This window comes from Lacerta agilis, chromosome 1, assembly GCF_009819535.1.
Source record: "Lacerta agilis isolate rLacAgi1 chromosome 1, rLacAgi1.pri, whole genome shotgun sequence".
Lineage (NCBI taxonomy): Eukaryota > Metazoa > Chordata > Lepidosauria > Squamata > Lacertidae > Lacerta > Lacerta agilis.
In genome coordinates this window covers 84,290,681-84,318,274 of record NC_046312.1, presented here as the reverse complement: position 1 = coordinate 84,318,274, position 27,594 = coordinate 84,290,681, and the positions used below count along the sequence as shown (strand labels likewise).

At 44.1% G+C, this 27,594-nt stretch overlaps 1 protein-coding gene across 5 annotated transcripts in view; it reads right to left on the bottom strand.

The window, feature by feature from the left end:
* The window catches only part of LOC117053391 (probable hydrolase PNKD), a 32,327-nt gene extending 10,254 nt beyond the window's left edge, over positions 1-22,073 (bottom strand). The window contains exons 1-3 of one of the 5 annotated variants that reach the window (XM_033161109.1): positions 21,559-21,577; positions 20,767-20,859; positions 35-150 (exon numbers count right to left, since the gene is read on the bottom strand). In XM_033161109.1, the coding sequence (XP_033017000.1) occupies positions 35-150; positions 20,767-20,807 (157 nt within the window). In that variant the 5' untranslated portion in view covers positions 20,808-20,859; positions 21,559-21,577. Of the gene's footprint in view, positions 1-34; positions 151-20,337; positions 20,394-20,766; positions 20,972-21,000; positions 21,133-21,558; positions 21,578-22,002 lie in introns of those variants that run through there. The other 4 variants (XM_033161100.1, XM_033161092.1, XM_033161083.1 and 1 more) reach the window with 4 other exon arrangements.
* Positions 22,074-27,594: the final 5,521 nt, after the last annotated feature.

Below are 27,594 nucleotides of genomic sequence, written 5' to 3'. Positions count from 1 at the left end.
CGGAAATGCATTGGCAAAAAGACTGGGCACTCACCGCTGAACACCACAGGCTGAGGAACAGAGTGCCCCTGGGGGTAACGCTCCCGCGCTTTCTTCACCTGACGCTTGTAGAACAGGTAGCCCAGCCGAGTGTGGGCATAGAGATTATACCTGAGGGACAGGAAAGACCAATAGTGAGCTGAGCCTGAACATGTTCAAGAACCTCATTGACATCATTCCTTTCATCAAGAGTATGCTTAACCATGCAGAGAGCCAATAGCTGTTTCTGTCTGGCTTCTATAGCAAAGCCAAGTAAAATTTTATAGACTGCTGCAGGCTACAGGGATTAAAACCCTGGGAATCTAGCACCCAGCCATGCTAGCAATGCTGCTTCAGATTAATGGCTTGTACTTGGAATATGCCAAGTCTCTCTCAGCCTCCTGCATTATTATTTCTTTTCAAATAATATTTAAATAAAATTAGGATAGCACTACTGTATTTTGCTTTGCACTTTTTCACAAGCTGTCACCTAACCAACTAGTTAACTTGTTAAATGTTCTCCCCTACCACTCCCAAGTGTGAATGCCAGGAGAACAAAGCTTCATTTCAGCCAGTGCTCCGCCCTGCAGAAGTTGCTTTCAGCACAAAACCTTCACATTCAGAGCAGGTTTGGTAATATGGAAGAGTGCATCTGAGCATGATCAAAGTGCCCTTTCCTTCCTACTGTGTGAGCTGGCCTCCACAAAACTGAGGTAAGTGAGATGGCATAACTCTCAGGACAGTCTAAACTACAACTGTAGGATCTTCAAAGTCTGCTGTGGATTCTCTGTTGCTCTACTGTGGAATATTGCGTCTCTTATCACTGTGAAGCACTAGTAAAATCTGCTGAGCTACGCAAGCAAATAGGCAGTTACAAGGAATTGAAAAGGGACCAAAAAAACAGCTGATATGGTTAATATACAGGACAAAACAAGTGCACTACAGAACAGTGTAAGAAAACTCTTGCTAAGCCAAGCTATCTGCTACATACTTCTTTCCTGACATTTTTTTATTTGTTATATTTTTCTATAATGCACTTCACACCCACCATTTTGAAGGCTGTGCAAAAGCTCTAATTATTTCTGAACCTGTAGACACTCCCCACATATTTCCAAGCTTTGCTCCATAGCCATGAGGGCATAAAACTTATCATTAAAAAAAAAAAAATAATGACTGGGTGCTCTCATAAACCCTTCAGACTTTTCATCCAAAAGTCTGAGTAATACTGTTTCAAGTATTACACATGAATTTCAGAAGCCAAGTCGTCTCCAAGAAGATTTGTGGGCCACCCACACATTAAGCACCTTGATTACATCACTTTCTGACGACGACGACAACAACAACAACAACAACAACAACAAAAAGCAACAAGCAACAAGCAACAACAACAAAAGATTTGGAATCTGAAGGAGTCAGTGGGTATCACTGCTGCTCTGGACTTTGCTATCCCTCCAGTACCATCAACTTCAGAAACCACAATGGTCCAAAATGAGAAGAAGAAGAGGAGGAGGAAGAAGAGGAAGAGGAAAAGGAAGAGGAAGGAGGAAGAGGAGGAGGAGGAGGAGAATCAAGCCTGCTATATTGTGCAAGCTGCTTGGAAGTTCTTGCTGATGCCTAGTCACACATCACATGAGACCTTGGCATCTTGGATGATGGACACCTTGTAAGATTAGAAGACAATATGATACCATCACATGCAAATAGCATAACAATGGACGTGGAATGATAAACTGTTGTAATGTTTCAACGAATGTGCTAGAATGCGTCAAAGTGACGTGCGAAAAGTACTGACAAGAAGAAAGGGGTCCCAGTTATACTTTCACTCCCAACAGGTTATAGAAATGTGTAGTCCATGCCAGGGGTATAGAAGCTCAGGCCTGCAGGCCTATTTAGCCTGAGCAGGGGGCTTACAGAGTCATCAGAAGAGAGGTGGCATTTTCTTCACAAATCCATTTTTGACATCTGTTCCTTTGACTAAAGAGTCCCAGCAGTGCAATGTATCCCTTTGGAGTATACACAACACGGCTGAAGTGAAGCCATTAATTGCTCTTCAACGCTGCATTTTCCCTGAGTATCTCAGATTCCCAGGAATTTACCCAGAAGTGACTTCTAACTCCCAGCGGTTCTCTCCTCAACACATTAGCTGCCGGAGAAACATGCCAGCATTTTCTCTAATGTGCTGCTATAGAGACAGCAAGAGGCAGCTACAGTTCATGATCACAGTGAGTGGGCAGAGTTGGGGGGAGAGAAGATCAGAGAAGCACTGTGCAGTAAAGCTACGCTTGTGGGATTTGACGATCGGAAGGTCGGCAGTTCGAATCCGCGCGACGGGGCGAGCTCCTGTTGCTCTGTCCCAGCTTCTGCCAATCTAGCAGTTCAAAACATACCAGTGCAAGTAAATAAATAGGTACTGCTGCGGTGGAAAGGTAAACGGCATTTCTGTGTGCTCTGGCACTTGTCATGGTCCTCCATGCACCTGTAGCAGTTTAGTCATGCTGGCCACATGACCCAGAAAGCTGTCTGTGGACAGATGCCGGTTCCCTCGGCCTGAAAGCAAAATGAGTGCCGCAACCTCATAGTTGCCTTTGACTGGAATTAACTGTCCAGGAGTCCTTTACCTTTACCTGGTAGAGATGAACACAGGTTCATCCAGCAGACTCTCTTTGGAATAAAATTTCAGGCCCTATAGCTGGGATCCGCCTCTGCATTAACCAACATCCTCTACTGCCAAGAGAGTAAAACCAAGCCCTTTGCATTGCAGAGCCAACGTTCTCTCCAGCATCCCAGCCAAGTGCACCAGAAGAGACTGTTCAGTCAGAACTGTACAGTGTGTTACACAGAGCTACACTTTGTCCAGTTGCTTTATCTTAGAAAAGCAGGGCCTTACAGAGTATTATCTTCAGAGCACTTTGAAAGCCAGCCAGCTTCTCTCCCCCAGAGCCGTTTCCTGGAAGAAAGACCCATCTTCAAGCTGTGTCCACAGTAACTTCCTCCAGCAAATCAAAATCTGAGAACCGCCAACGCTCCATGAACTGTCAGCTATTGTTTAGGATGAGCTAGTTCCAACTGAAATAATGGAAGCTCTTGCATGCCTTCGGTGCACATCTAGAGCAGAAGCTGCAGGGACTGTGTGGATCAGGGGTGTGAAACCTCCAGCCTGCGGGCCAAACACGGCCCATTTGCTATGCAAGGCAATTCTGGGCAAACCATGCCCATCTATCATACCCGATTGTCTGAAAGCATTTTTCCAAGCAGTGTTGAAAGAGCAGTAGGGGGCTACTTGCAGAAGGAATTTCAAGCAGCCCCATACTGCATCTTTAAGCCCAGAGTGTTGAGGCTTCAGCACAAAGCATCACCTGCCAAATTTGGACCAGCACGCGTGGAAAGAAAAATCCTGGGTTCAGGATCATTCCCCACCCCTGACCCACATATTCAAACTAATTTTGCCAAAGCAGAACTCTTAACAAATCAGCAAAGGTTAGACAATTGCAAATTGGAAAAACACAGCTCCTTAGGGCAAAGTCACAGGAACACAGAAAGCTACTTTATGTATGATGTGTCAGGACATTGGTCTATCTAGTTTAGCATTCATAACATTACTGGTGGCATCAACCTGGTACTCTTCAGCTGCTCTTGATTACAACTCCAATCCTGGTCAGTGGAGATAGGAGTTGAGCTCCAAATCACCTGGAACATACCAGGTTAAGCGAGATCACACTTAACTGTGGCTTCCTTTCTCCCAGTCACACCAGGGAGGGAAACCAAAAGCAGGAACAATCCAAAAACACACACTAGCATGAAATACTGGCTTGCCGCAATGTGTGAATCAGGGTGATCAATCAGTGTATTATCCCCATTCCACAGATAAGGCAGACCAAGACTAAGAAATAGCGGCTTGCCTAAAACCACCTAGTAAATCTGGGGCAGAGGCTTCACAATTCAGCCACTGTGCCGCCTTACTATTGCAGATGGGACACTCCAATTGAAGGATCTGTAAAAGCACATTTCAGCATTAAAAAAATCTGCTCATTATTTGATTTGATTTAGTTGTCAGAATAGCTTTATATAACAAACTATGCTGGTTCCACCTTTCTGGCAAATCAAATTGATATGAATTTACTTACAAGCCTTTTATATTTGGGGAGAGGAGAGACAGGGTTAAAACTGCTGCAGCCCCATCATTCCATGGGGTTTCCTCATCTTAGTGGATTCTTTTTTCTTTAAGGTCAACAGTGGCTGATTCACAGGAAGTAGTACGGTATGTCCCAACCAGGAGGAGAACGCTAAGCAAGCTCAATAGAAAGCCAGTGCAATCTTGGCATATATCCACCTCCCCCACTTATCTTCCACCCACATAGTCTTTTTGTTTTGGTAACCTGTCAATAACCTGCCAACTTGCCTTCTTCTCCAGGAAGAGCTACAAGCTGCCTGGACCTAGTCTGGGGACCAAGAAACCCTTTCTGAGAACAAGCTGCTCTTATGAACTTGCCCAGGCTCAATTACTTTGAATTGCCATATTTTTTGCTTGACTACAGTGCCTGGTTGTTTTGTCAAATTGTGAACACCAATGTTATCATTGCCTTAATGCAAGGGATGGGAACTGAAGGCCCTCCGGGTGCTGTTAGATTCCCATCAGCCCCCACAGCCAGCATGCTCAGTGGTCAGGGAGTCCAACCACATCTGGATGGCTACAGGTTCCCTAGCCTTCCTTTAATGGCTGTGGACGATTCCCTACATATGAAGCACATCTGGAGGGACTGGATCCAAGCCAAGTGCTTGGCAGATTGTGTGCGAGAAAGTAAGCTTGGTAGTGTTTTAAATTTAGAGGAGGACAGGGAGAGTTGCAAGTTGACTGAAAGTGAAGCGTCTCTCTCACTCCAGAGATCTGAGAAGATCTCCCGTGTTGTAGGAGAGCCCATGTGCTCTGCTTATACATTTGTAAATAACACAAACACTGATGAGAGGGCACCATAAGTCTCCAGTATTCCTTATCCAAAGGAAACTTAAGGCTGCAGTTTAATCCAGTTTAATCCTGACGTTTCCCTAACTGTTGATTTCTACATTATATCTGAGCTTTCACATGACGTAAAAGCCACTTCCAGACCATTAATGGATCATAGTGCAGGTTTAGTGCTCATTTCTGTATTATTTGCAAACTGCTTTTTTTCTGGAAGCAAATAACATTCCCGTAACACTGAGCAGGGTCTAGAACTCATTACACAGCCTACCCTGCCGCACAGATGGAAGGAGAGAAAAAGACATGTTTCTTCCACTGAACTGCTTTGAGTGATGGGCGGGAGGCAGGGCGGGGGCTTCCTTCATGCAGATCACAATGACAACTGTATTGATCACTTAGCAACCCACATCTGTTATACCCTATGCAAATAAATCACTCATATCTGTGCTGAGCTAAACACCACTATTGATACAATATGATTACTATGCATTACTGCATTAACTTCTACTTGCTGCTACTGTTGGGATAAATTTAAGGTGCTGTGATTCTCCAGCAGTTTGACTTCACCCCAAGAGACGCATGCCATTGTCTCTTGAGACAGATGGATGTCAACATGGTGGCAGAAGGAAGTTCTTCTTTGAAGGGTCTGTAGGCAGCGGTTAGAACAACAAGGTGTTGTGGGTCTGGTGTGTGCACAGAGGGGAGACCTCCGAGGAATCCTATGTATGCTCCCTTGGAAGAAAGGGTGGTGCTGTGGTCTAAACCACTGAGCCTCTTGGGCTTGCTGATCAGAAGGTCGGTGGTTTGAATCCCCGCGACGGGGTGAGCTCCCGTTGCTCTGTCCCAGCTCCTGCCAACCTAGCAGTTCGAAAGCATGCCAAGAAGTGCAAGCAAATAAATAGGTACCACTCCGGTGGGAAGGTAAATGGCGTTTCCGTGAGCTGCTCTGGTTTCGGTGTTTGTTGCGCCAGAAGCGGCTTAGTCATGCTGGCCACATGACCTGGAAAAACTGTCTACAGACAAATGCCAGCTCCCTCATCCTGTAAAGCGAGATGAGCGCTGCAACCCGAGTCGCCTGTGACTGGACTTAACTGTCGGGGTCCTTTACCTTTTTTAGCAGTATTATTATAACTTACTATCTTATGGCATATGTGATGGGCCCTGGATTAGGTGGGTTTAAAAGAAGATGTGTCAAACGGTAGGTAGCTAAACAAGACCTCCATTTCAGAGACAGAATACCACTGGATATCAGCTGTTGGGAAGCAACAAAGATGGAGGGAGCTCCTTACTGCCCTCATGCCCTGCTTAAGGGCTTGTTAGAAGCCCTTGGCTGACCACTGTCAGAAACAAGAGGCCAAACCTAGACTTGGTCTGATGCAGCAGAGCTCCTCTTATGTTCCTAACCAAGTCCCTTTCTGTAGCACAGAAAACAGACGTGGCAGAACAGGCTGGGAGGGAGGAACTTACGCATGATGCTAATTAAACAGATGGCTAACTAGATGTAGGATTATAAAGTGAGCACTCTGTCCTTGCTGTGAAGGGCTGCCGCCCACCCCCCGCAACCCCAGGCTCCAGCAGAAACCGAAGGTGGAAATGCAAGTGAGCAGGGCAGAAGACACACATCAAGCCATGGCAAATATATAAGAATGCACAGTTCGTACTGGGATTACCATGTCAGTGTGTCTTTCTTCATACGTCTGATGACAGCCAGAAGGGTGGATTTAAGCACCATCTCCTAAGCTATGTCCGATGGGAGGAATGTAAATTGCACACTTATGCTACACTGCAATCAAGGAATAGCGCAACACATTCCTTTGCATACTGCAAACAAAACAGAGGCTAAAAAGAGATTAAATAATAGTAATAATTCTTAGGCCAAGATCATTGAAATGTGTAACATTTGCCAGAACAGAAACCTCTTCACCAAAAGGAAAGAGGCAAGAGTAACTAACTGCCTTTAGGAGGCAAGCTGAAACCAACATTTAACAATCTACATAAGTTTGTGCCAACTGTGCTGCAGCAGCTTCAAGTGGAACTTGTGATATTGATTTCTGCAGAATTTTCTTCTTCTCAAAACCCAAAGCAACATTTTCCGTGCCTACTCTTTGTTGTTGTTGTTCAGTCGTTCAGTCGTGTCCGACTCTTCGTGACCCCATGGACCAGAGCACGCAGGCACGCCTATCCTTCACTGCCTCCCGCAGTTTGGCCAAACTCATGTTAGTAGCTTTGAGAACACTGTCCAACCATCTCATCCTCTGTCGTCCCCTTCTCCTTGTGCCCTCCATCTTTCCCAACATCAGGGTCTTTTCCAGGGAGTCTTCTCTTCTCATGAGGTGGCCAAAGTACTGGAGCCTCAACTTCAGGATCTGTCCTTCTAGTGAGCACTCAGGGCCGATTTCCTTGAGAATGGATAGGTTTGATCTTCTTGCAGTCCATGGGACTCTCAAGAGTCTCCTCTAGCACCTACTCTTTACCACTGTGCAATTTGTTTGTGTGTGAAAATCAGGCCAGTGCTAAAACAGCAGGCAGTCAACTGACACCAACGAACCAAAATTAAGTATGCACAAACTCTCCTCAAATTGGTCATACAAGGTTGCAATACGTAGAGTTCTTGACAGAACAGTTCCTCTGAACCGGGTGCTTTAGCATGCACCAATGGGTGAGAAAAGACACACTCGTATCTTTAAGGCTGCCAGATACAGAATGGCAAGGTTTTGTTCAGGTGGGGAGCAAAAAAAAGTTTGAGTGTGGTGATAGAAACCACCCACCACTAAATCACCACCACAGATCTGCCCACCCACAAAAATGCCTTAGCATGTTTCCACACCAGCAGTGGCCTCAGATGTCCAGCGGGTCATGTTCACTATAAGAGTTTTCTGCAATAAGAGGAAATCGGGATTTTAAAAAGTATAGGCTGGCATTTTGATGATGGTGGTAACATTATGTGGGCAGTGTGATAAAACTGGATGCGTGAGCAGCTGTTGGAAGCACTAGAATTCTTGTAAGCCCTCCTTGAGAGTTTCTTTCTGTCCGGAAAGGTGGGGTATGAATCTATTTTTAAAATACATAAAATGAAAAGTAAGTGTGCTTATGACCCACCCATTTCAATGGAACTGCACTTTCTCACAATCCATTTTTTAAATGAATTTTTTTTTTGCTTACAACTCTCTTGCACAGCAGCTACAGCATTAATAATAGACTGGGGAAAATACACCAGGTTCCTAGCCTCAAGTGTTGAAGGCATCAGGCCCTCTACAGAGGCAAGAAAGTAATTAAAAACCCAGCACCAAATTTTGGGGAGCCCAAACATCATAGTGCTTTGAGCCCTACAGCCAGGACTGGAACTGCAATGTCTGTCACCATCACCACCTGGCCTCTAATTTTGAATTAGTACTTTACACCAATGGAGCCATTTAGGGTGGGGTGGGCACTGCCCTCTGCAATTATTCCTCAGGAACATCTATATTTATAAGCAACTCACAGGCTGCATCACAAGGTGACCGCCATTATAAACTATTAAATCTAAGCTATTATAAGCATGTGAAAGACATAACACTCTGAGTTTAAAAAGAAACAGTGGGAGATTTACTATTGGATCCATGTTAAAACATTGCTACGGCTTTTACGAAGTTTAAAACGTATGACCTCAGAAATACTTTCTTGCCATTTAATTTTATCGTGACTACATCCGAGAGTGCTGAGAATCTTGCTCCACTGTCACAGGTGTCTCCCTCTGCACCCAATACCTGAAACTTGAACCCCTGACTCTCAAAGCAAAGATTGCATTTCTAAGACGTACATTTTCCCAAATTGACAGAAGCTGCAGTGTTTAATGGTACGGAGTATATGCAGATGGGAAGTCAGCTTAAGCAGGTGGGTGGGAGGAAAAACCAAAGCAAAGCCCTTTGTAGAATTAAAAAGCCCCCACCTGCACCGAGGGAACACAGTCTCTCCACTGCTAAAACTCAAGAGCTGCTTAAACACACAAAACAGCACGGCAAGAATAACGCTTTTAACTCGGATAAAAAAACAGGTTTTGGGAAAGAAGAATCCAAACTACAAATAGTATTATTAAAAAAAATAAGAAATTATTGTCCAGAACTTATGATTTGATATTGGAATGGGACCTAAAAGTTGAAGAAATAAAAGAAGTAATGGTCAAATGGGCGCAAGACATCGGCCAAACAATACAGACAGATCAGTGGGAAAGGCTCTTGAGGTCTGATATTAGGTTTACCACCTGTTATACCATTAAAGAAAACCTAACGAAAATGTTTTATCGGTGGCATATGACGCCTTCCAAACTCGCCAAGATACATAAGTTAAAATCCAATTTATGTTGGAAATGTAATAACGGGGAGGGGATTATGATTCATGTATGGTGGGGCTGCGAAAAAGTCAAAAGATTCTGGGGATGTATCCATGAAGTTAAAAAAGATGTTTAAAACCTCTATAGAAAAGAAGCCAGAGGCGTACTTATTGGGTATTGTAGGAAAGGATATCCCACAGGATAAGAAAAGACTATTTTTAAATGCCACAGCCGCAGACATACTATTACTTGCAAATAAAATTGGAAAGGAGATAGTATCCCCACAAAGGAAGACTGGACATGTAAATTATGTGAATTTATAGAAATGGCGAAGTTGACGGCAGCCATAAGACATCAGACAAATCAGAAACTAAGGTCGGAATGGCAATGTTTTGAGGATTATATGAAAAAATACTGCTCTAAGGATAAACATGTTGATATGCATAGACTAAGTATGTAAGTAGAAATCAATAAAATTAATATACAAGAAATATCAGGGATAAGATATATAAGACGCAATGTCAATAAGATGTTAAAGAATGTCGAGTAGTGGAGGAGGGAAGTCACATGGGTGTAATCTCTCTTTTGTTATTATTTAGTATTTTTGTTTGATTAGGGTATATTTTTGTATAACATAGCATAAGAACTGTAATCTCTCCCCCTCCCCGATTCAATAATAATAATACAGAATAAAGCAGCACCCGAGAACTGTCAGCAATAGCCACCCTCAAGGAGCCTGTTCACTGCAGTGCAATGGCACTTGACAGCAATTAAGCAGGTGACAGCGACACAGTCAGCATCCTGATCAGCCAACACTGCAGCTTCAAACCATCCAGCCTGGAAACTGCACTGATGACAAGCTTGGGCTTATCTTTCTTCAGCCCGACTGTCCTGCGCAGAGCACAAATCAAAATCGCTCCCTAGAAATGTTTCTAGCAGGCTAGGGAGAATGCTTCGTTCCACTCTATTTTCCCCTCACTGCCTTAGGTCTTTGCTCTGCACCTCCAAAAGTCCAAACACATAGAAGATTAGGATCAAGAGGCTCATTCTCTCTCCCCCCCCCAAAAAAACACATTATTGACTTTAGAGCAAGACGAGTCAGAAGGAGCAAAGTCCCTCCACGTTAAGCATTTAAAAGCATTAGATGAAATTCCAGCAGCCTGGCAGACAACCAACAATGCAAGCTGGGTACCTTGGCAACAAGTCACACAGAAATATGCTTTCTAACGTTTTGGGGTTTTTTTTGTTTTGTTTTGTTTTGTTTTAGAGAAAAACAGCTAGCAGTCCAAGGTCTCACCAGTGCGTAATTTCCAGAGTGAGTGGTGCTGCAAACAGTTCAAGTGTTGGTTCTTTATTACTGAAGGAAGGAGCTCTAAAGTGTACACACTTTGAGGCACATTCAAAGTACACACCCCCCCCAAATACCCTTTTATGTGCTCCAGGTCTAATTTGTTTTATGTCTGACATTGTTTTTATACTGCTTTTATATGCGTTATTAAGGATCTGCTTTACTGTGTTTCAATGTGTTGTTGTTTCTTCCTCTTCTTCTTCTGTCAGGAATGCTTTGATGGTGTTTCCTGCTTGGCAGGGGGTTGGACTGGATAGCCCTTGTGGTCACTTCCAACTCTACGATTCTATGATTCTTCTTCCTCTTCCTCTTCTCCTCCTCCTCCCAATCCACCCTGTCAACTGAGTTACAAGGCAGCATATAATTCTCCCTGCCCTACCCCCCTTTTAATTATGCGCTTTCCTCCAAGGACAAGTTGAGGAGGTGGTGGTTGTAACACTGAATACGGCAGTACATATAGTCTTCCCTCTAGCCCTTTTATTAAGTTGAAAACAGGGAATCTGTTTCCTCCAGATGTTTCGGAGGCCAGCTCTCATCAGCCCCAGACAGCGTGCCAGTGGTTAGGAAAGTTTGAGTTGTAGTCCAACATCATCAGGAAGAGGCAAAGGTTATCCATCCTTCTGACAACCCTGTGTGAGCACAGCAACCTGAGATATGGAGAGCCCCAAATCAGCTTCCAAAGCAAGGGTTTGACCCTACCCCTCTCCCTGTGATCTAAGGCTAAGTACACATTAGCGGCTTAAAACACACCACGGTTAGCCCCCGTCCCCCGGAGTGTTTCAAGTTGCTTTTCTACATTGCTGGCGCTGTGGGTTAAACCACTGAGCCTAGGGCTTGCTGATCGGAAGGTCGGCGGTTCAAATCCCCGCAACAGGGTGAGCTCCCATTGCTCAGTCCTAGCTCCTGCCCACCTAGCAGTTCGAAAGCATGCAGTGCAAGTAGATAAATAGGTACCGCTCCGGCGGAAAGGTAAACGGTGTTTCCATGCGCTGCTCTGGTTCGCCAGAAGCAGCTTAGTCATGCTGGCCACATGACTCGGAAGCTGTACGCCGGCTCCCTCAGCCAATAAAGCGAGATGAACGTCGCAACCCCAGAGTCGTCAGCGACTGGACCTAATGGTCAGGGGTCCCTTTACCTTTACCTTTACATAATCAAGATGGGTTGGGGTGGCCTTCACCTGATGCTCATTACCCGATTTGTTTCCCCACAATGAACTCCAACTCGCTGAAACTGTCATCTATGCCTGCACAATGGCTGCCATGATAATGTATGTGCCTCAGCTTACGTTTCCAAATTGGATAGAGGCTGCTTTGAAAGAAAGTGCATCAAATAGGAGTAGTTCCCCAGAAGCTACAGGATGCCTAAGGCTTGTGGCTACTATGGCTAACATCATGTGTACCTGGTTTCAAACAACAGCGGTGGGAGCACAATGGAGTCAGAGTAAATGGTAATGTGTACGCAGCTAAGTTGACCATTCTGTCCACTACTATACCATAGTAGCTATGGTTGCGAGGCGGGGAGGAAAGCTCTGTATACATGCTCAAAAGCTACTCTTACTTCATACACCCCAGAGCTAAGCCCTGTTTCCAAGGACTTAATGTCACAGAGGCTCAAGTTTTGTATTCAGAATTATTTACATCAGCCCAAGGCATTCACTGTGCCTAACTTCAAAGACTTAAGAGTCCACACTACTAATATTATTTCAGGCTTTAATCATGGAAAGGGAGAAGGGGAAGAGTGGAAGAGAGAACTAGGAGGCCAGGGAGGGTAAAGACAGGGGAAGATACACAATGGCATGCTGAGGCGGCTTGTTCAGACAATTCAGTTTTTCAGGTCATGGAGGCACAAGCAAAACACGCAGACTGGATGCATTTCCTTCCTGCAGCGATGTTTTATAGAAACTGTGCCTTTCGCGCAACTAGGGGTGCTTCTGAATGAAGTGTTCACTGAACATTCACCCTGTTTTTATGCAGGGAGGTTTTATGCAATGTTGGCTATTATAGTGAGCGTCCATCATGATTTGTTTGTGGGGAGGTTATATGGTGGTGTGTCAAAGTCAGTGCTATCCCATGCTTTCCAGGGAATTTTCTCGTCACATGCCTTATTGCAAGAAGTCAGATCTTTTGGGGAAGCCGATTTGTTGTGCAAGACCTTCCCATCAACTGTAATTGCACAATCCTAATTAGCTGGTATGTTGACTGAATCTCAACCAAAAATTGTGACAGTCTGGAAACCCCCTAGAAAACTTACCCCAGGCTTTTTCTATGTTTGCTTCATCTACAGATTTTTAGACTTTCCACTGCACCAATTAAAAGCGAAAAGTTCACATTAAAATAAAACAAAAACTGCAGAAGTAAAAGTGACACCCTAAGTACGCTTTCTATAAAGAAAGCTGGAAGGAACCCAGTCAGTCTTACTTTTGGTAAACAGATTTCAGACTGAGCTACAAATTGTGCGTCCATGAGTGTATGAATATACTGTAAAATGCCTAACACCTGCCTCCTCGTGTTTGTCGAAGCTTAGCCATGTGATTTAGCCTTGTAAATAAATTCACATCTGGAATCCCACAGAAGAAAAACACCTTAGGGTAATGTCACACCACTTCTTAAAACTATAATTTCCTAAGGCTGCTTGACATTAAAGTACTCAGTCAGGGGGCTTCATCAGAAGCATTTGCAACATATAGTTGGGCCCTGTTGTATAATAGCTGCAGACAACATTTGCAAAGCAGAGCATTGGTGGTTCAGATTTTTTAAAAAAAACCACATGCTATGGAGCAGAGTTGCAAAATCCAGAATTTTATCAGCTACAAGGAAAGACTGATTTCCAGGGATTTGTCAAGACTAAAACAAGGACACAAACCATCTGCAATTGGATCTCTGGCTGTTTTAATTGTAACCGAAAAACAGCCAGAGGGCTGCAAATATTTTGAATGGCCAGAGTAAGGGGGGGAAAGAGAGGACAGGACCCCTGCACTTTTAAGAGTTCTATAGAAGAGGGAATTTCAGCAGGTGTAGAAGCTACAACGTGCTTAAATTTCCTCTACTACACACAAAGGGATAAGAACCCTGTCCTCTCAAATCTGGCTACCCTACCCCAATTGGATTGTAGAAGTGGGATTTAACACTCCATCCCAGAACATTGATTTTCTCCAGTCTAAATTCCCCAGCCAACATCATCCCCCCACAAGTTGCAATCTGCTCCACAGCAGAAAACATGCAAATACCTGTCTATTTTCTTCTGTGGCGTAAACATGATTGGGGAAACTTCGCTAAAGAGGAAAACGAAGAAGGGGAAAGCAACCATATACTGTAAATAAAAATGGTCCCTAAGGCTTTTTGAGGAACTCTTAACCCAGTGCTTCTTGATAAAACTGCTTGGGGAAACTTTTCCCCTCCGGGGTTTCATTCCTAGGACTTCTCACTGTTGTGAAGTGTATAGCAACATCTTCATCCCAAGCTTGCTCAGATAATACCAGGTGTCTAAAGTACAGTACTTCTATGCTTTCCCACATGGAGCATATTTATAATTAAATTAAGTAGGCTTGAGTCACCAATCAAATGACTGCTCATTATTTGGGCACAATCAAGAACATGCTTGTGTAAATAGACACCTACTGAATGATTGATTTACTGGGGTGGAGAGGAATTGTATATCACCTTTACTGCCCTAAGTTGGCATCCAAGCCAGCTTAGTAAAACCTCCTAATGACACCAGTATAATCAAAAAGAAATAAATCAAGCAATAGGTAAATTCCAAAAGCATGCCAGAAGACAAAGAGAGCAATAAAAGCAGCAGTGACTCAGCAGTTGGCTGACCAACCCTAGCCCAAAAGAAAAAAAACAGAAGTAAAAGTTCAACAATAACAATTTAATTCAGCAGAAGCCCCAGTAAACAAGATGGGCCTCACCTGAGTCTTAAACAAAGATGGCAAGGAGATCTCCTCTTGGAGGAAGTTCTACAAATAAGGGTACAGTGACGCAAGTCTTGCCTCTAGTAGTTTAGTGACAGAAAGAACTACAGGGTCCCTTTATGACAGTCGCAGCCTTGAAAGATTATACAATCATCTTCTCATTGTACAATAGTAATAAACAAGCACCGTAAGAAGCAATGGCATGCAAGTCTCTATGATCAGCAGGATCTACTATTTTCTGTGCCTATGCTTGGAAAATGATTTGGCGTGCTCCAGTATCTTCTCCCTTACCGTGCTAATAGGGTGATGGAGGCAGGGACTATGCTGCAGAAACAGTAATAGGTCTTTGGCCCTATGCAAACCTCCTGGACCACTACACCGCTGGCTCTCTCTAAAGTAAAGGGCACCTCAAGTAGGTTCACTGGTGATGATCTCAGCTGCTGGGCAGGTTCAGAAATGAGCAGGCATCTATTATAGTGGCTCAAGACGAGGCTTTATTACACTGATCCCCAGCACTGAAGAAATCAGGTTGTGGGCCTGTGTGAACATCCCTAGGGCCACATGTGCACACAACCCTCCTTTAAGAGCAGGCAGGCACAACCTGTCCTGCCACTCCATATAATTCAATGCATTAACGTGCAAGGCCAAGGCTTTCCAAGTGGCATCTCTTTACAGCAGCAGGAGATTCCCAAATCCATCTGTCAGATGCAGCGGTGTCTTTTTTCCAGTTGGGGTGGGGGTGGGTGGGGGGGAAAACATTCCGACTCTGTCTTAGTGCTGCTATGTTTCCCGGAATGAACCAAGTAGGACTTCTTATCTGGCAATTTCCCAACACAAGCACCATATAATTCAGCACTCTTTTGTCATCGCTGAATAGAATGCTATGTTCTGAAAGGTCATGCCTTCTGCCTGATCATATGAATAAACCAATTAGTATATGAATTGAAGAACTAGAACTGCCAGGCATTTGAGAATTGGCTGAAAATGAAAGCATTGCATTTGAGAAATTCATTAGCAGGGTTCTGCACAATTACATCAAGGAAGCAAAAGAAGGTGCAAGTCTAGCTAACTTTAATACAAACTTTTGAGTTATATCTAATGAAATAGTCGTAATCATGTGACTTTTTTTTTTTACTACAATCCTATACTGCCTGGGAGCAGACCTTCTTCCAAGGGGTTTATTTATGCTTTGTCTCTGGAATGCAACAGATTGGATTTTTATTTTTAAATAAAATCAAGGTTGCATACGCATTACCACTTACTCCGGCTCCAGTGATCCCCTCACCCCCAAAATATAAGTTTTTTGCTTGGAAGAATGCCAAGATAAGCCTATCACAGTCTTAAGCTCCCTTTAATACTTGTAGTACGAGTATTAATAACACTGCCCTGCCTTATAGCATCATAAAGATTACTAAGATACCATGAAGTGGTCAGACCACAAAGGAAAAGTGATACATGCATCATTCCTACTATTATGATGTGAAAGCTGAGCGTATAATTGCTTAGGCAGCCAAAACCACCCACACAAAAGAGAGAAAGAGAGAAAGGCATCAGTCAGCTTGGAGGAACCTCAAGATTTGCATAAGTACAAATTTGCAGGTGAGGAATGAAGTGAATGGAAACCTAAACCACCACCACCACCCCATACCGCAACATTTTGTTGCAGATCTCACTTATACTTCTGATAACTGATCACCTGGGCAGAGCATTACATTTCTAGGTGCCTGTGGATTTATTTATTTTCTGAAGTACCTGCTACTTGCACACAAAAATGGTACCTTATCATGAAAAAGCAAAGAGCCACAGCTCAGTGGTAGAACATCTACTTTGCACATGCAGAAGACCCCAGGTTCATTCCCTGGCAGTTCCAAGAAGGGCTGGGATAGGCTTCCTGTCTGAAACCCGGGAGAGCTGCTGTGAGTCTGTGTAAGCAATACTGAGCAATATGCACTTCTGGTCCGACTCAGTGTAAGGCAGCTTCCTATGAGATATTTTGATTACTGGTCCAAGATTTTAACAAAGCCTTCACAATAACGTTTTAGCAGCTAGCTCCAGAGTTTTCATGCAACAACAAAGAGTTAGGTGCATCAGTTCTGTGAGACATGCATATGTCACCACAGCACAATTCAAGTGTCCCTTGCATTCTGCCGTCCCCATTCAGCAGATGGCATTCTCATATTCACAACACCTTTCCCTTACATGTTCCAGGGCTGACCTCTGTTCCGTTACTACCGAGTCATGCATCACCAACCCCTCAAACACTTTTAGTAAAATCATCTCCTTTGAGAGGGTGCCAAAATTGGATATGGATGAGGAAGTATCTAAGGGGAAGGGCTGTTGTTCAGTGGCAGAGCACATGCATTGCATGCAAACAGCCCCTGACACCAATCCCCAACACTTCCAAGTAGGGCGTAGAAGCACCTCCATCTGAAACACTGGATAGCAACTGCCAGCTGTAGACACCATTGAGATGGATGGGCCAACAGCCTTTGACTCAATTAAAAAATATGTCAGATCTCTTAAAAGAAATCTGCGTGACTCTAAGTCTCTGCTGCTTGCTTGCCACGATCCTCAAGTATCTTATTTTTCCTTCTTTTAATAATTTCAATGGGGGGGGGTGACAAGAAATTTTCCGCACCGGGTACCACCTGACCTTGCTACGCCACTGCTCACAGTGCAAGAACCTTTTAGCACCGAGTACATCAGGGATGGAACACGGGTGGCGCTGTGGGTTAAACCACAGAGCCTAGGGCTTGCTGATCAGAAGGTCGGCGGTTCGAATCCCCGCGACGGGGTGAGCTCCCGTTGCTCGGTCCCAGCTCCTGCCCACCTAGCAGTTCGAAAGCACGTCAAAGTGCAAGTAGATAAATAGGTACCGCTCCGGCAGGAAGGTAAACGGTGTTTCCGTGCGCTGCTCTGGTTCACCAGAAGCGGCTTAGTCATGCTGGCCACATGACCCAGAAGCTGTACGCCGGCTCCCTCAGCCAGTAACGTGAGATGAGTGCCGCAACCCCAGTCAGACATGACTGGACCTAACGGTCAGGGGTCCCTTTACCTTTACCTTTACATCAGGGATGAAGAACCCGTGGCCTCCACATATTGCTGGACAACAACACCTGTCATCCCTTGACCATCGCCATGCTGGGAGTTGGGAGTCCAACAACAATCAGAAGGAGCCAGGTTCTCCATCCCTGGTGTACATTAAAAAATAATGGAGAGGGGGGACTCAACCAGCATATCTAAGCAGTGTAGGACTTGGAAGACCTACTATTGGGGAAAAAGAAAGCCTCTTTTTCCTGCGTTACAGTCATCTCCCACATGGTGGATGTTGCAAGCCTTTTCTTCTTTCTGTTTCTAAAAGCACATGGTTCTTTTCCTCAAGCAACCTAAAGAGTCTTTCCTTCTGCCTCTGTGCTCTCCCTTCCTACCTTTCTGGTTAGTGTGCCACTTCCTCACCCTTTCTCTTCCGGCAGACTGCAGCTTCTGGCCCATTCTGTAACTCCGAACTCTGCAGCATGGAAAGATTTGTAAAGAACGAATACACAAACACAGGCAGAGCATTTGCAATAGCGAATGAATGGGAATCTCCAGAAGCTGCGGGATATGCATTCATGTCAAGCATTGCATGGGCCCAGAAAGCTACAGCCGCTGTCATTCTGCTCTCCTGTCAACAGCAGGGAGCTTTCTGGATATCATGCACTCGTGTCAGATGTTGCAAACAGCTGACCATTCCCAAGAAAAGCAGGCAAAATGCAGCTGTGGCAGTGGAAGGCTCTGTTCATTTTTATCTACTAGGATGCAGAACAAAAGAAAAACTTCACGGTCCATTAAGTGCTCTGTAGCAAGCTAAAGGTAAGTGATCAAAGCTGCGCAGAACTCAGACATTCTTTGGGAATCGAGGAAGGTGCCATTCCAAGTTGGACCACTGACTCATCTAGCTCCAATTTTGTTTACGTTGACTGCCAGCAGCTCTCCTAGGTTTTAGATGGAGGAACAACCCCAGACCTACCTGGAACCACCAGGGATCGAACCTAGAAGCTTCTGAATGCAAAGCAGATGCTCTACCACTGAGCTACAGCTGCTCCCCAATCCCCAACATGCATAGATGCAACTGCTTCTGCCCACCCCCAAAGTAATCTTAGATCTAATCCCTGAAAACCAGTTATCCAAACTACTTACTGTTCCATTAAAAAAAAAAGTTTATTGCCAATGTAGCAGAAAGGAGGGGATGTGAGCTCATATTAGCAATGATACATCATCATCATCACCATCCTCATCATAATTTATTTATACCCCAGCCACTCTGGGCAGCTCCCAACAGAATATTATTCATTATAATAATAATAAAGCGATAAAACATCAACCGTTAAAAACTTCCCTAAACAAGGATGCCTTCAGATGTCTTCTACAAGTCAGATAGTTGTTTATTTCCCTGACATCTGATGGGAGGGTGTTCCACAGGGCAGGCGCCACTACTGAGAAGGCCCTCTGCCTGGCTCCCTGTAGCTTCACTTCTCGCAGTGAGGGAATCGGCAGAAGGCCCTTGGAGCTGGACGTCAGTGTGCGGGCTAAACGATGGGGGTAGAGACGCTCCTTCAGGTATCAATACTAATTTAAACATATATTAATATAAATAGCTCCTATTTCCAAATAGATACCCAAACGAGACAGAAGATAAGTTACATGTTTTCAATGCAGAAAAGCCACTGCGTCATGCATACCTAACATAAATCTCACAGTCCCCTAGATCAGGGGTGGTCAGAGTTAAGGGCTGTAGTATATAAAGGGAAGAGCTGTCAGTCAGTTGCAGAGAACATGCTTTGCATACAATAAGTCCCAGCTTCAACCCCTGGCATCACTAAGTAAGGCTCTGCTTTTTAAATAGTGCTCCAAGATTTACCTGCTAAAACCAGGTGCAAAAGATATACCTTAGGGAGATCTACAGTACACGTTTAAAGTACATACAGTGCACATTTGCAGCACATTATTTCCCCCAAAGAATATTGGAAACTATAGTTGCCCCCTCAAAAAGCTATAATTTTCAACAGCTTTCAACACCCTTTACTAAAGTTCCCAGAATTCCTTGGGGGAAGTCATGCTATTTAAATGTGCATTGCATGTGCTTAAATGTAGGCTGTGGGTCTGCCCCATTAGAATTAAACAGGCCCCTCAGAGCACATTCTCAGCTAAAGCATTTGTTTTCTGTGCCAGAAGTGAACACAAAGTCCACCCCGGTTAGCTTTCTTCACTCTAGCAGCCCAATTTGGGTGGGAAAAACATTTTTGTTGTTGCTGCTATAGTCAAGCAACAACGGATCTACTGCAAATTACAGAGATCTACCAGTAGGTCCCAAATCTACCTTCCGCGCACTCTCACCAATCTCAATACAGTATATAGCCTACTTCTGCAGGGCTATTTCTTAACAGTGCACACATGCATGCATGCATGCATATTAAGGCTCCGTAGATATTCCTCTGATGAAATGCATGCAACTGAAATCTCTCTTCCAAAACCAATTAATTTACCGGGTTCCAGGGAGGCAGGCACCGATCCACGCTTCTCCTACAGCCGATGCAAATACGCGCCGCTTCTCGACGGGACTTTTAACTCTAGCGCTTCAAAGCTTCTCTTGATTAACCTCCCGCAGAATCGCACAGGAAATTCCTTCACACACTACACTCTTATACCTGGGCTAATGGCACTTTGGTCCACGACTGTTATAGTCCCCCAAACCTACAGACGCCCCCCGGATCCGTACAGCCCGGCTTCCCCTCGTACCAAAAGCAACCTGCCTTATCTTAAAAACCGCATAACTCTCGCTGCCCGTTAACATCACCACCAAACCATATTGACATTCCACTTGCAAAATTCATCGTTATATCCAGGAGCGCGCGGCGCGCGCGCACATACCCGCTCTTTCCCCCTGCCCCATCTTAACAGATCCTCTTCCCACTCAGTTATAAAGCAAGATCTAAGCAGGCAAACAGATCCCCCCCAAACTCGATGCCCCCCCCTCCACGCATGCAACCTTAGCTCTAGACATCTCCTTCTGCTACAATACAACCGTTGGGACCCCTTAAAAAAAATGCCAGGCCTCCCCTTAGTAACCTCGGCAAGACTTCCCCATTTGCAGCACCCGCCGGATCAGAGAAATGATCTCGTCCTCCTCTCGGATCATAATGATCCAGCCGTAGAGTCGTCTCCGGGGTCTCCAAACTCACCCGATGCGGAACAGGAGGGGACCCGCCAGAGCCATGGGCATTCGGGGAAAGCGCTGCCTGGCCGCGCACCGGTGGAAAGCGCCGCTCAGGGCCCTGCAAGAAGAAGCGGCGAAGGTTGCAAACAGCGCTCGGATCCGCAGCAGCCAGCCCAGCCAAGCCATGCTCTGCGGAGGGAGCGCGGCAAGCATCGGACCCGCCCCCCACCCGCCCCTGCCTTTAAAATAGCCCTCCCACCTCCAGCGCCAAGCACGCAGCCGGGCCCGCCCCCTCGGAGCGCCGTCTGTCCCGGAGCCGGAGCCGCTTCCTGCGCGGCTTGGGATGCAGCGCCCCCTGAAGGATCTGGCCGTAAATGCCAGCGGTGGTACCCTAGCGGGACGCGTACGGAACTGGTGAATGAAGAAGCCCAAGGCATCATCGGGCTTTAAAAACAAAACATTTTTTCATTGGTTTCTAAACAGATACAAAAACAAGAACCATGAATTGCATTATGATCATTTTAAAAGTATACTACGGTATATGTATATATATCCGTCTCTTTATAAATGAGTTGAGATAATAGTATTAGTCAGTGCTTTTTCTCTTAAAAAATGTTTAGGGATACTCTCATTTTGACTCAAGAAAATCACCATTTTTTAGTTCAAATCAAGAAAAATAAAGATAGTAAATGGACAAAAGTAAAGAGATTCACAATGTGTTTAGGGGTATGTGTACCCCTGCGTCATCCCGCCCGCCCCGAAAAAAGCACTGGTATTAGTATTATTAATAAAAATTTTATTAAATATATATACCAACCTTCATCCAAGAATCACAGTATAAAAACGCAAAAATATGATGACAAATCTGGTTCGTTTCCACAACAGCGAAACTGGATTAAGGAAACTTTTTTCTCTCTCTGTCTCTCTTTGTAATCTTGCCCTATTACATCATAAATGTGCAGCCTTGACCTGCTTTCAACCTTTTTTTTCTCCAGGTGTATTGGGCCACTGCCCCCACCAATCACTGCCAGCATGGCTTAATGGCCAAGGATGATGGGAGCTGTGGTCCAACAATAACTGGAGGACCTGGTCAGGTTGGAGAATCCCTTCTTCCCACCTCTTAAGATCCCCAAGATAACAGCAATATACCCGCAATTAAGAATATAGAACAGCTGTATCATAAAGCCATGAAGAGTGCAGCCAAATCAGACAAGGCATATAACAACAGCTGATTATCTTTGAAAAGACAAGTTGAACCTACTGCCCCAGCCTCTTTAATGGCGGGACTTTCCTCCCCTGTAAAGAAGTCAGTGGCATTTCCCTGGGGCACAAAGAGCAATTTAATATTTTCCTAAAGTTCCCTGACTCCACACTAGTGTGTTTGTTTTAGTTTCGAAAGGCAGTGTGTGCACTGTGACACTTACTGATTAGAGTCAATAGCATCAAATTTCCTTCTCATTTTTGAGCATGTAAAACAGAGTTTACACAGTAAGTATGATGCATTGATAATTTAGGCTGCAAGTCTATGCATACTTGCCTGAGAGTTACACCCATTGAACAGAATGAACCTTACTTCTGAGTAAACAGGATTGCACTGTTAGGACACACTGCTTTCTGCTGCACCACTTCATAGGCTGAACTGCATTTTTAAAAAGAGATTTGTTGCTGTTTTTGCAAACACCTGTGAGTTTAATCATTGCACTAATTCTGAGTCACAATGCATGTTTGCAGAACAGTAATGCATCTGAATGGTATTTACGCTAAAGTAAATATACCTAGGTTTTTGAAGTCCTTCCCTTCCCAAGACTGTTGCATACATTATTGTTATTATTATTAATTTCATTTCCATATCGCTTTATATTTTTAAAGAAAAAAATATCAAAGTTGTTTTCAACCTACACTAAAGCATCAAACAAAACAATCCAGAGGAAAACATTACAGAAGAAAAAACAAAATAAAATAAAAAATTCCTTCCAGTAGCACCTTAGAGACCAACTAAGTTTGTTCTTGGTATGAGCTTTTGTGTGCATGCACACTTCTTCAGCTTATACCAAGAACAAACTTAGTTGGTCTCTAAGGTGCTACTGGAAGAAATTTTTTTATTTTATTTTGTTTTGACTATGGCAGACCAACACGGCTACCTACCTGTAACTGGAATTACAGAAGAAAGTCAAATATAAAGTATATATTCAAAGCAACATGATTAACAGGAAACAAAAATATTATCTTAAAGTTTTTTAAATAAAAACATTGCAAAGGAGGTCAACCACAGAATGCACATTTAAAGCACCAAAGTCAACAACAACAAAGTTATCATAAGCATTTCAAATGACCACATTACTAAAGGAAGTCAAATATAAAATGTACATTTAAAACAATGTATGTAGTCTACAACCATGTGTCTACTGTAAAGATGACCATGGACATAGTCAGGGGGTGGGGGGGGAGTGATTGTTTCTTTTTACCAGTATATTTTTATTTTATTTTTAAGGTGCTGTATGCACATTCATTCACTTGGGTATAACCACAGAGGAGAACTCAGCCTCTCAAGAATTATCTGTGTGTCTTTTAATTCAAGCTTAAAAATAAATAAATCACTAAATGCCATGAGCATGCCAAGAATTGAATGGTTTGTTACAATTATCTGGAACTTGATCTTTGTACGACTGTGGCATGCTTTTCTATCCAATACTATTTTTCGTGTTACAGTATTTCATCATCCTGGAGATCACTGGATTATCTTTTTTTCCTTTTCATTATTTACCTTCATCCATAAGTTCCTCTTATTTAGTCTTTCAGTACTACTAATATTATCTATGCTAATGATACCCAGTTGTTTCTACCTCCCCCACCCCCTCCTTTGCTGATCTCTCACGTTGTTGTTTTGCATTTACCTCAGTCTCCAAGCTGCTGGCTCATGGCTCACTGGCTTAGAGACGGACCCCAGCCTTCTTAACTGGGTGCCCTCCAACTTTTTCTTCTGCAATTCCCATCAGCCCCACTCTGCACAGTCCTAATCAGGTGGAGAGGGCCAGGTTTGGAAAGGCTTTCTTAGAAGACAGATCCTTTCAGATTCTTTACAAAGTAGGCTGGGCAGAGGAAGGAGACAATATAAGCACAGAGCAGGGACATCTCACCCTACCTAATTGTAGGATTGGCTCTCAGCACATCTAAAAGCACTTCTTTGTTTGCTTATTGAGGAAAATGTCAAATCAAAAGAACCAGAATTACAGAAATTCTTCCAGGCATACAGTACAGTATTGAGAAATAGCGGCCCCACTGGTTGAAAGTCTTCCTTGACTGTTGTACTAGCCTGAGCCACCAGATGGTGCAGCCGTACAGTGGCAATAAAGTTTGTTTCTGTCTCCATGAATGAACAAACAATGCGTACACACCATTTTTATTTGTTTTTAATGCAACTTATGCTGTTGGATTTGTTTTTTTTTGTGATGCATAATCTTCAATGCCAACCGTGAGCAGAATTTGCTCCCAGGAAGAAAACTCTGGGAAGTGAGTTGCTTCCTGGAAACTGTATACTGACATCAAGGGTGGGGCTCGCCTGTACGCTGGTGTTCACTGATATCTCAGGGAAGATGCACAAGGTCGAAATAAATAGAGTGCAAAGAGCAGGAGGGAGTAGTCATGGTTTCCCCAATAAATACTTGCAAGCTTTTATGCTTACTCTCAAAAGATGCTTCTTCAAGATCACCTTCATCTGCGGCTCACATCCCATTTTTCAGCCTCATTTGCTTTCATTCTATTTTGTTGTCGCCCTTATCATCTGCTCTGTGCTCTCCCCCTCCCGCAACGTGGGAAGCCCGTCTGTTTCTATGGCAACACCAATATCATGAAGATGGTTTTAGAGTTTAGTGACAGCCGCACAAGTCATCAGACAATTAAGAATCTCTGGTAGGGTTTGGCATAGCTAACACCTAGAACATTGGCCTCTAAAGCCGTGCACAATATATTTAGAGCAGTGCAGTGTCTTAACTAGCGTGGTTTCTTTCTGCATCTCTGTAAATGAGTGAGGGACAAAACAGATAGATTTAACATTTGCTTCGTTAAACATTTCATCACTCAGTTCCTTCTCTCCCCTCACCATTGCATACACATAGCCCAGGCCAATTCCATTCCGCAATGACCCACATTCATCCTGACAGCTGCTCGTAATCTTGACAGTGCCAGCTGAGCCCCGACAATCTCATCTTTCTGCTTTCAGGAGGATGGAGTGAATGAATGACACGCCATACATTTAAAGCACACAAGTTTCCCCGAAGAGTCCTGGAAACAGTAGTTTGCTAAAGATGTAGCTCTGTCCAGGGTAAACTACAGTTTGCAGATTTGTTTGTGCTGTAAATGTGTGGCCTGCATGCAACTTCAGTATGGAAATCTGTCGTGCACATCTGTTTGAAGGTGGGGGAGGGGTTGAGGACTGCAGTCTTTTGCTCTGTTACTTGCAAGTTACTTCTGGGTAGATGTATCTAGGATTGCACTGGCCAGGCGGTGTTTAGCAGAGTAGACCAAAATAGGTCCATTCATTTAATGGGTCTGCTCTGAATAAAATGTAGCTGAATACCCTAAAACAACAACAGAGCTATCATTTTACTGAAAGTTTAGGGCTTCTTCCTCCCTCATTTAACCAAGGTGCCTCCAGGCGTGTGCTTGACTTGCAGCATTGACAGTAATCCAATCTCACCTGAAGGCAGAGAGGACATGGTTGAACTGGCTGTAGTTAGATTTTTGCTTTGGGACATAGTGGACAAAACATAAAGAATAAAAGATGGAGAGACAGAAAGCAAAGTACAGTACAGGAATGGAAAAAAAGGAGACTGAATATATAAATAGGGGTTGATAATGGATTCATTTGGCAAATGTCCATGTGGGGATGCAGAGTCTGATGTTTCAGGACAACTTTCTCCCTCCAACTGTATCTAAAGTAACTTAACAAACAGTATGTATAACAACCAGCTGTTTATATATAAACTATCTGTGTAATGCTAGAAGTATCCTCCAGCTGTACCATTTTTTCTGATAGGATACTAGTTCTATTGGGACGTGGGTGGCGCTGTGGGTTAAACCACAGAGCCTAGGGCTTGCCGATCAGAAGGTCGGCGGTTCGAATCCCCACAACGGGGTGAGCTCTCGTCAAAGTGCAAGTAGATAAATAGGTACCACTCCACCGGGAAGGTAAATGGAGTTTCCGTGTGCTGCTCTGGTTCGCCAGAAGCAGCTTAGTCATGCTGGCCACATGACCTGGAAGCTGTATGCTGGCTCCCTCGGCCAATAAACCCCAGAGTTGTCCATGACTGGACCCTTTACCTTTACCTTACTAGTTCTCTTGTGTTGGCCCTAATAACTTTCCATTCATAAGGATGAACTGAAATTCTGAAAAAGTTTACAATACTGGATTAGGTAAATGGTAAAGGTAAAGGACCTCAAAGGTGACTATGGGGTGCAGTGCTCATCTCGCTTCAGGCCGAGGGACCCGCCGTTTGTCCACAGACAGCTTTCCAGGTCATGGCCAGCATGACTAAACCACTTCTGGCACAACAGGACACCGTGACGAGTCCCAAAGTGCACAGAAACGCTGTTTACCTTCCCACCACAGTGGTACCTGTTTTTCTACTTGCACTGGTATGCTTTCAAACTGCTAGGTTGGCAGAAACTGGGATAGAGCAACGGAAGCTCACCCTGTTGTGTGGATTTGAACCACTGACCTTCGCATCGGCAAGCCCAAGAGGCTCAGTGGTTTAGACCACAGCGCCACCTGCTCCCCTAAAATACTGGGTTAGCATTGAATAATGTTGCAAGAAAAGCCAGATTTGTTAACCATTGGGGGGAAAGTGTTTAAGATGACAGAGAGATGGACATGATGCTGTTAAAAGTTCTTCACTGAAGTGTCCTACTCCCAAAGAAGAACCAGTTTATTCATAGAACTCTTTTTCATTAGTCACAGTGATGAGTTACTCTTCTGCTTAGAACTTATCTGTATGTTATATTCTTGTGTAACATCTGTGCCTGGGACTCTGCATGTCCTAAGTCCTCAAAAGTGCCATGTTTTGCACTTAGGAAAATGTGATACTTCCCCCATAAGATTTTGTTTGATTCAACTAATACACAAATGCCATCAGATGCTGAGTCCTTTGCTACTGTGATGGTTTTATGGAATGTGACTACATGCATGCCAGGGGTGCCATTGCACCATTTTTCTACTACAGTAACAAAACATGCCCACTGTACTGTATTTTGTGAGCTTCCTTGTTAAGGTATCCCTCTGGTGGCTAATTCACTAATTGTGTGACCCCAATGCAGGGGTACTTCGCCAGCAATAAATGAAGAAGAACAGAAGCAAGGCTATCCATAACTCACAGTCCGGCATGTGTGTGTGTGTGTGTTTGTGTGTAAAACACCACTAATTTAATTTTGCTTTTCTAAAGCAACATTTGGAGCTCTTTGTTCCCCCTATCTATGTTCAGCAAGGTCTTTCCTGTTGCTGAGCTGTTCTTCCTCCTCAGCCATTACACGCAGTCATTATACTGTCATTGGATCAGGAAGTGTGAGAATATTGTGCAAAGGATGGTGTATGTAGACATGCCTTGTTTGGTTGTGCAGGCCATTGAAAACAGAACTCCACGACTATACCTTTCATATTCTTATCGCCTGTTCCTAATTCCCAGCTCATGCCTTCTCTCCCTTTGTGTTCTTCCCTGTTAGAATTCCGTGCATGCTAGAATCCTGTGAAAAGCTTCTCTCAATGCTGCCAACTCATGCTGTCCCTTTAAGAGGCGGGAAGGAAGGCTGTTACTGCGGAAACCAGTGAATACATTGCAACCTCACTGTGGAAGGACAGAAA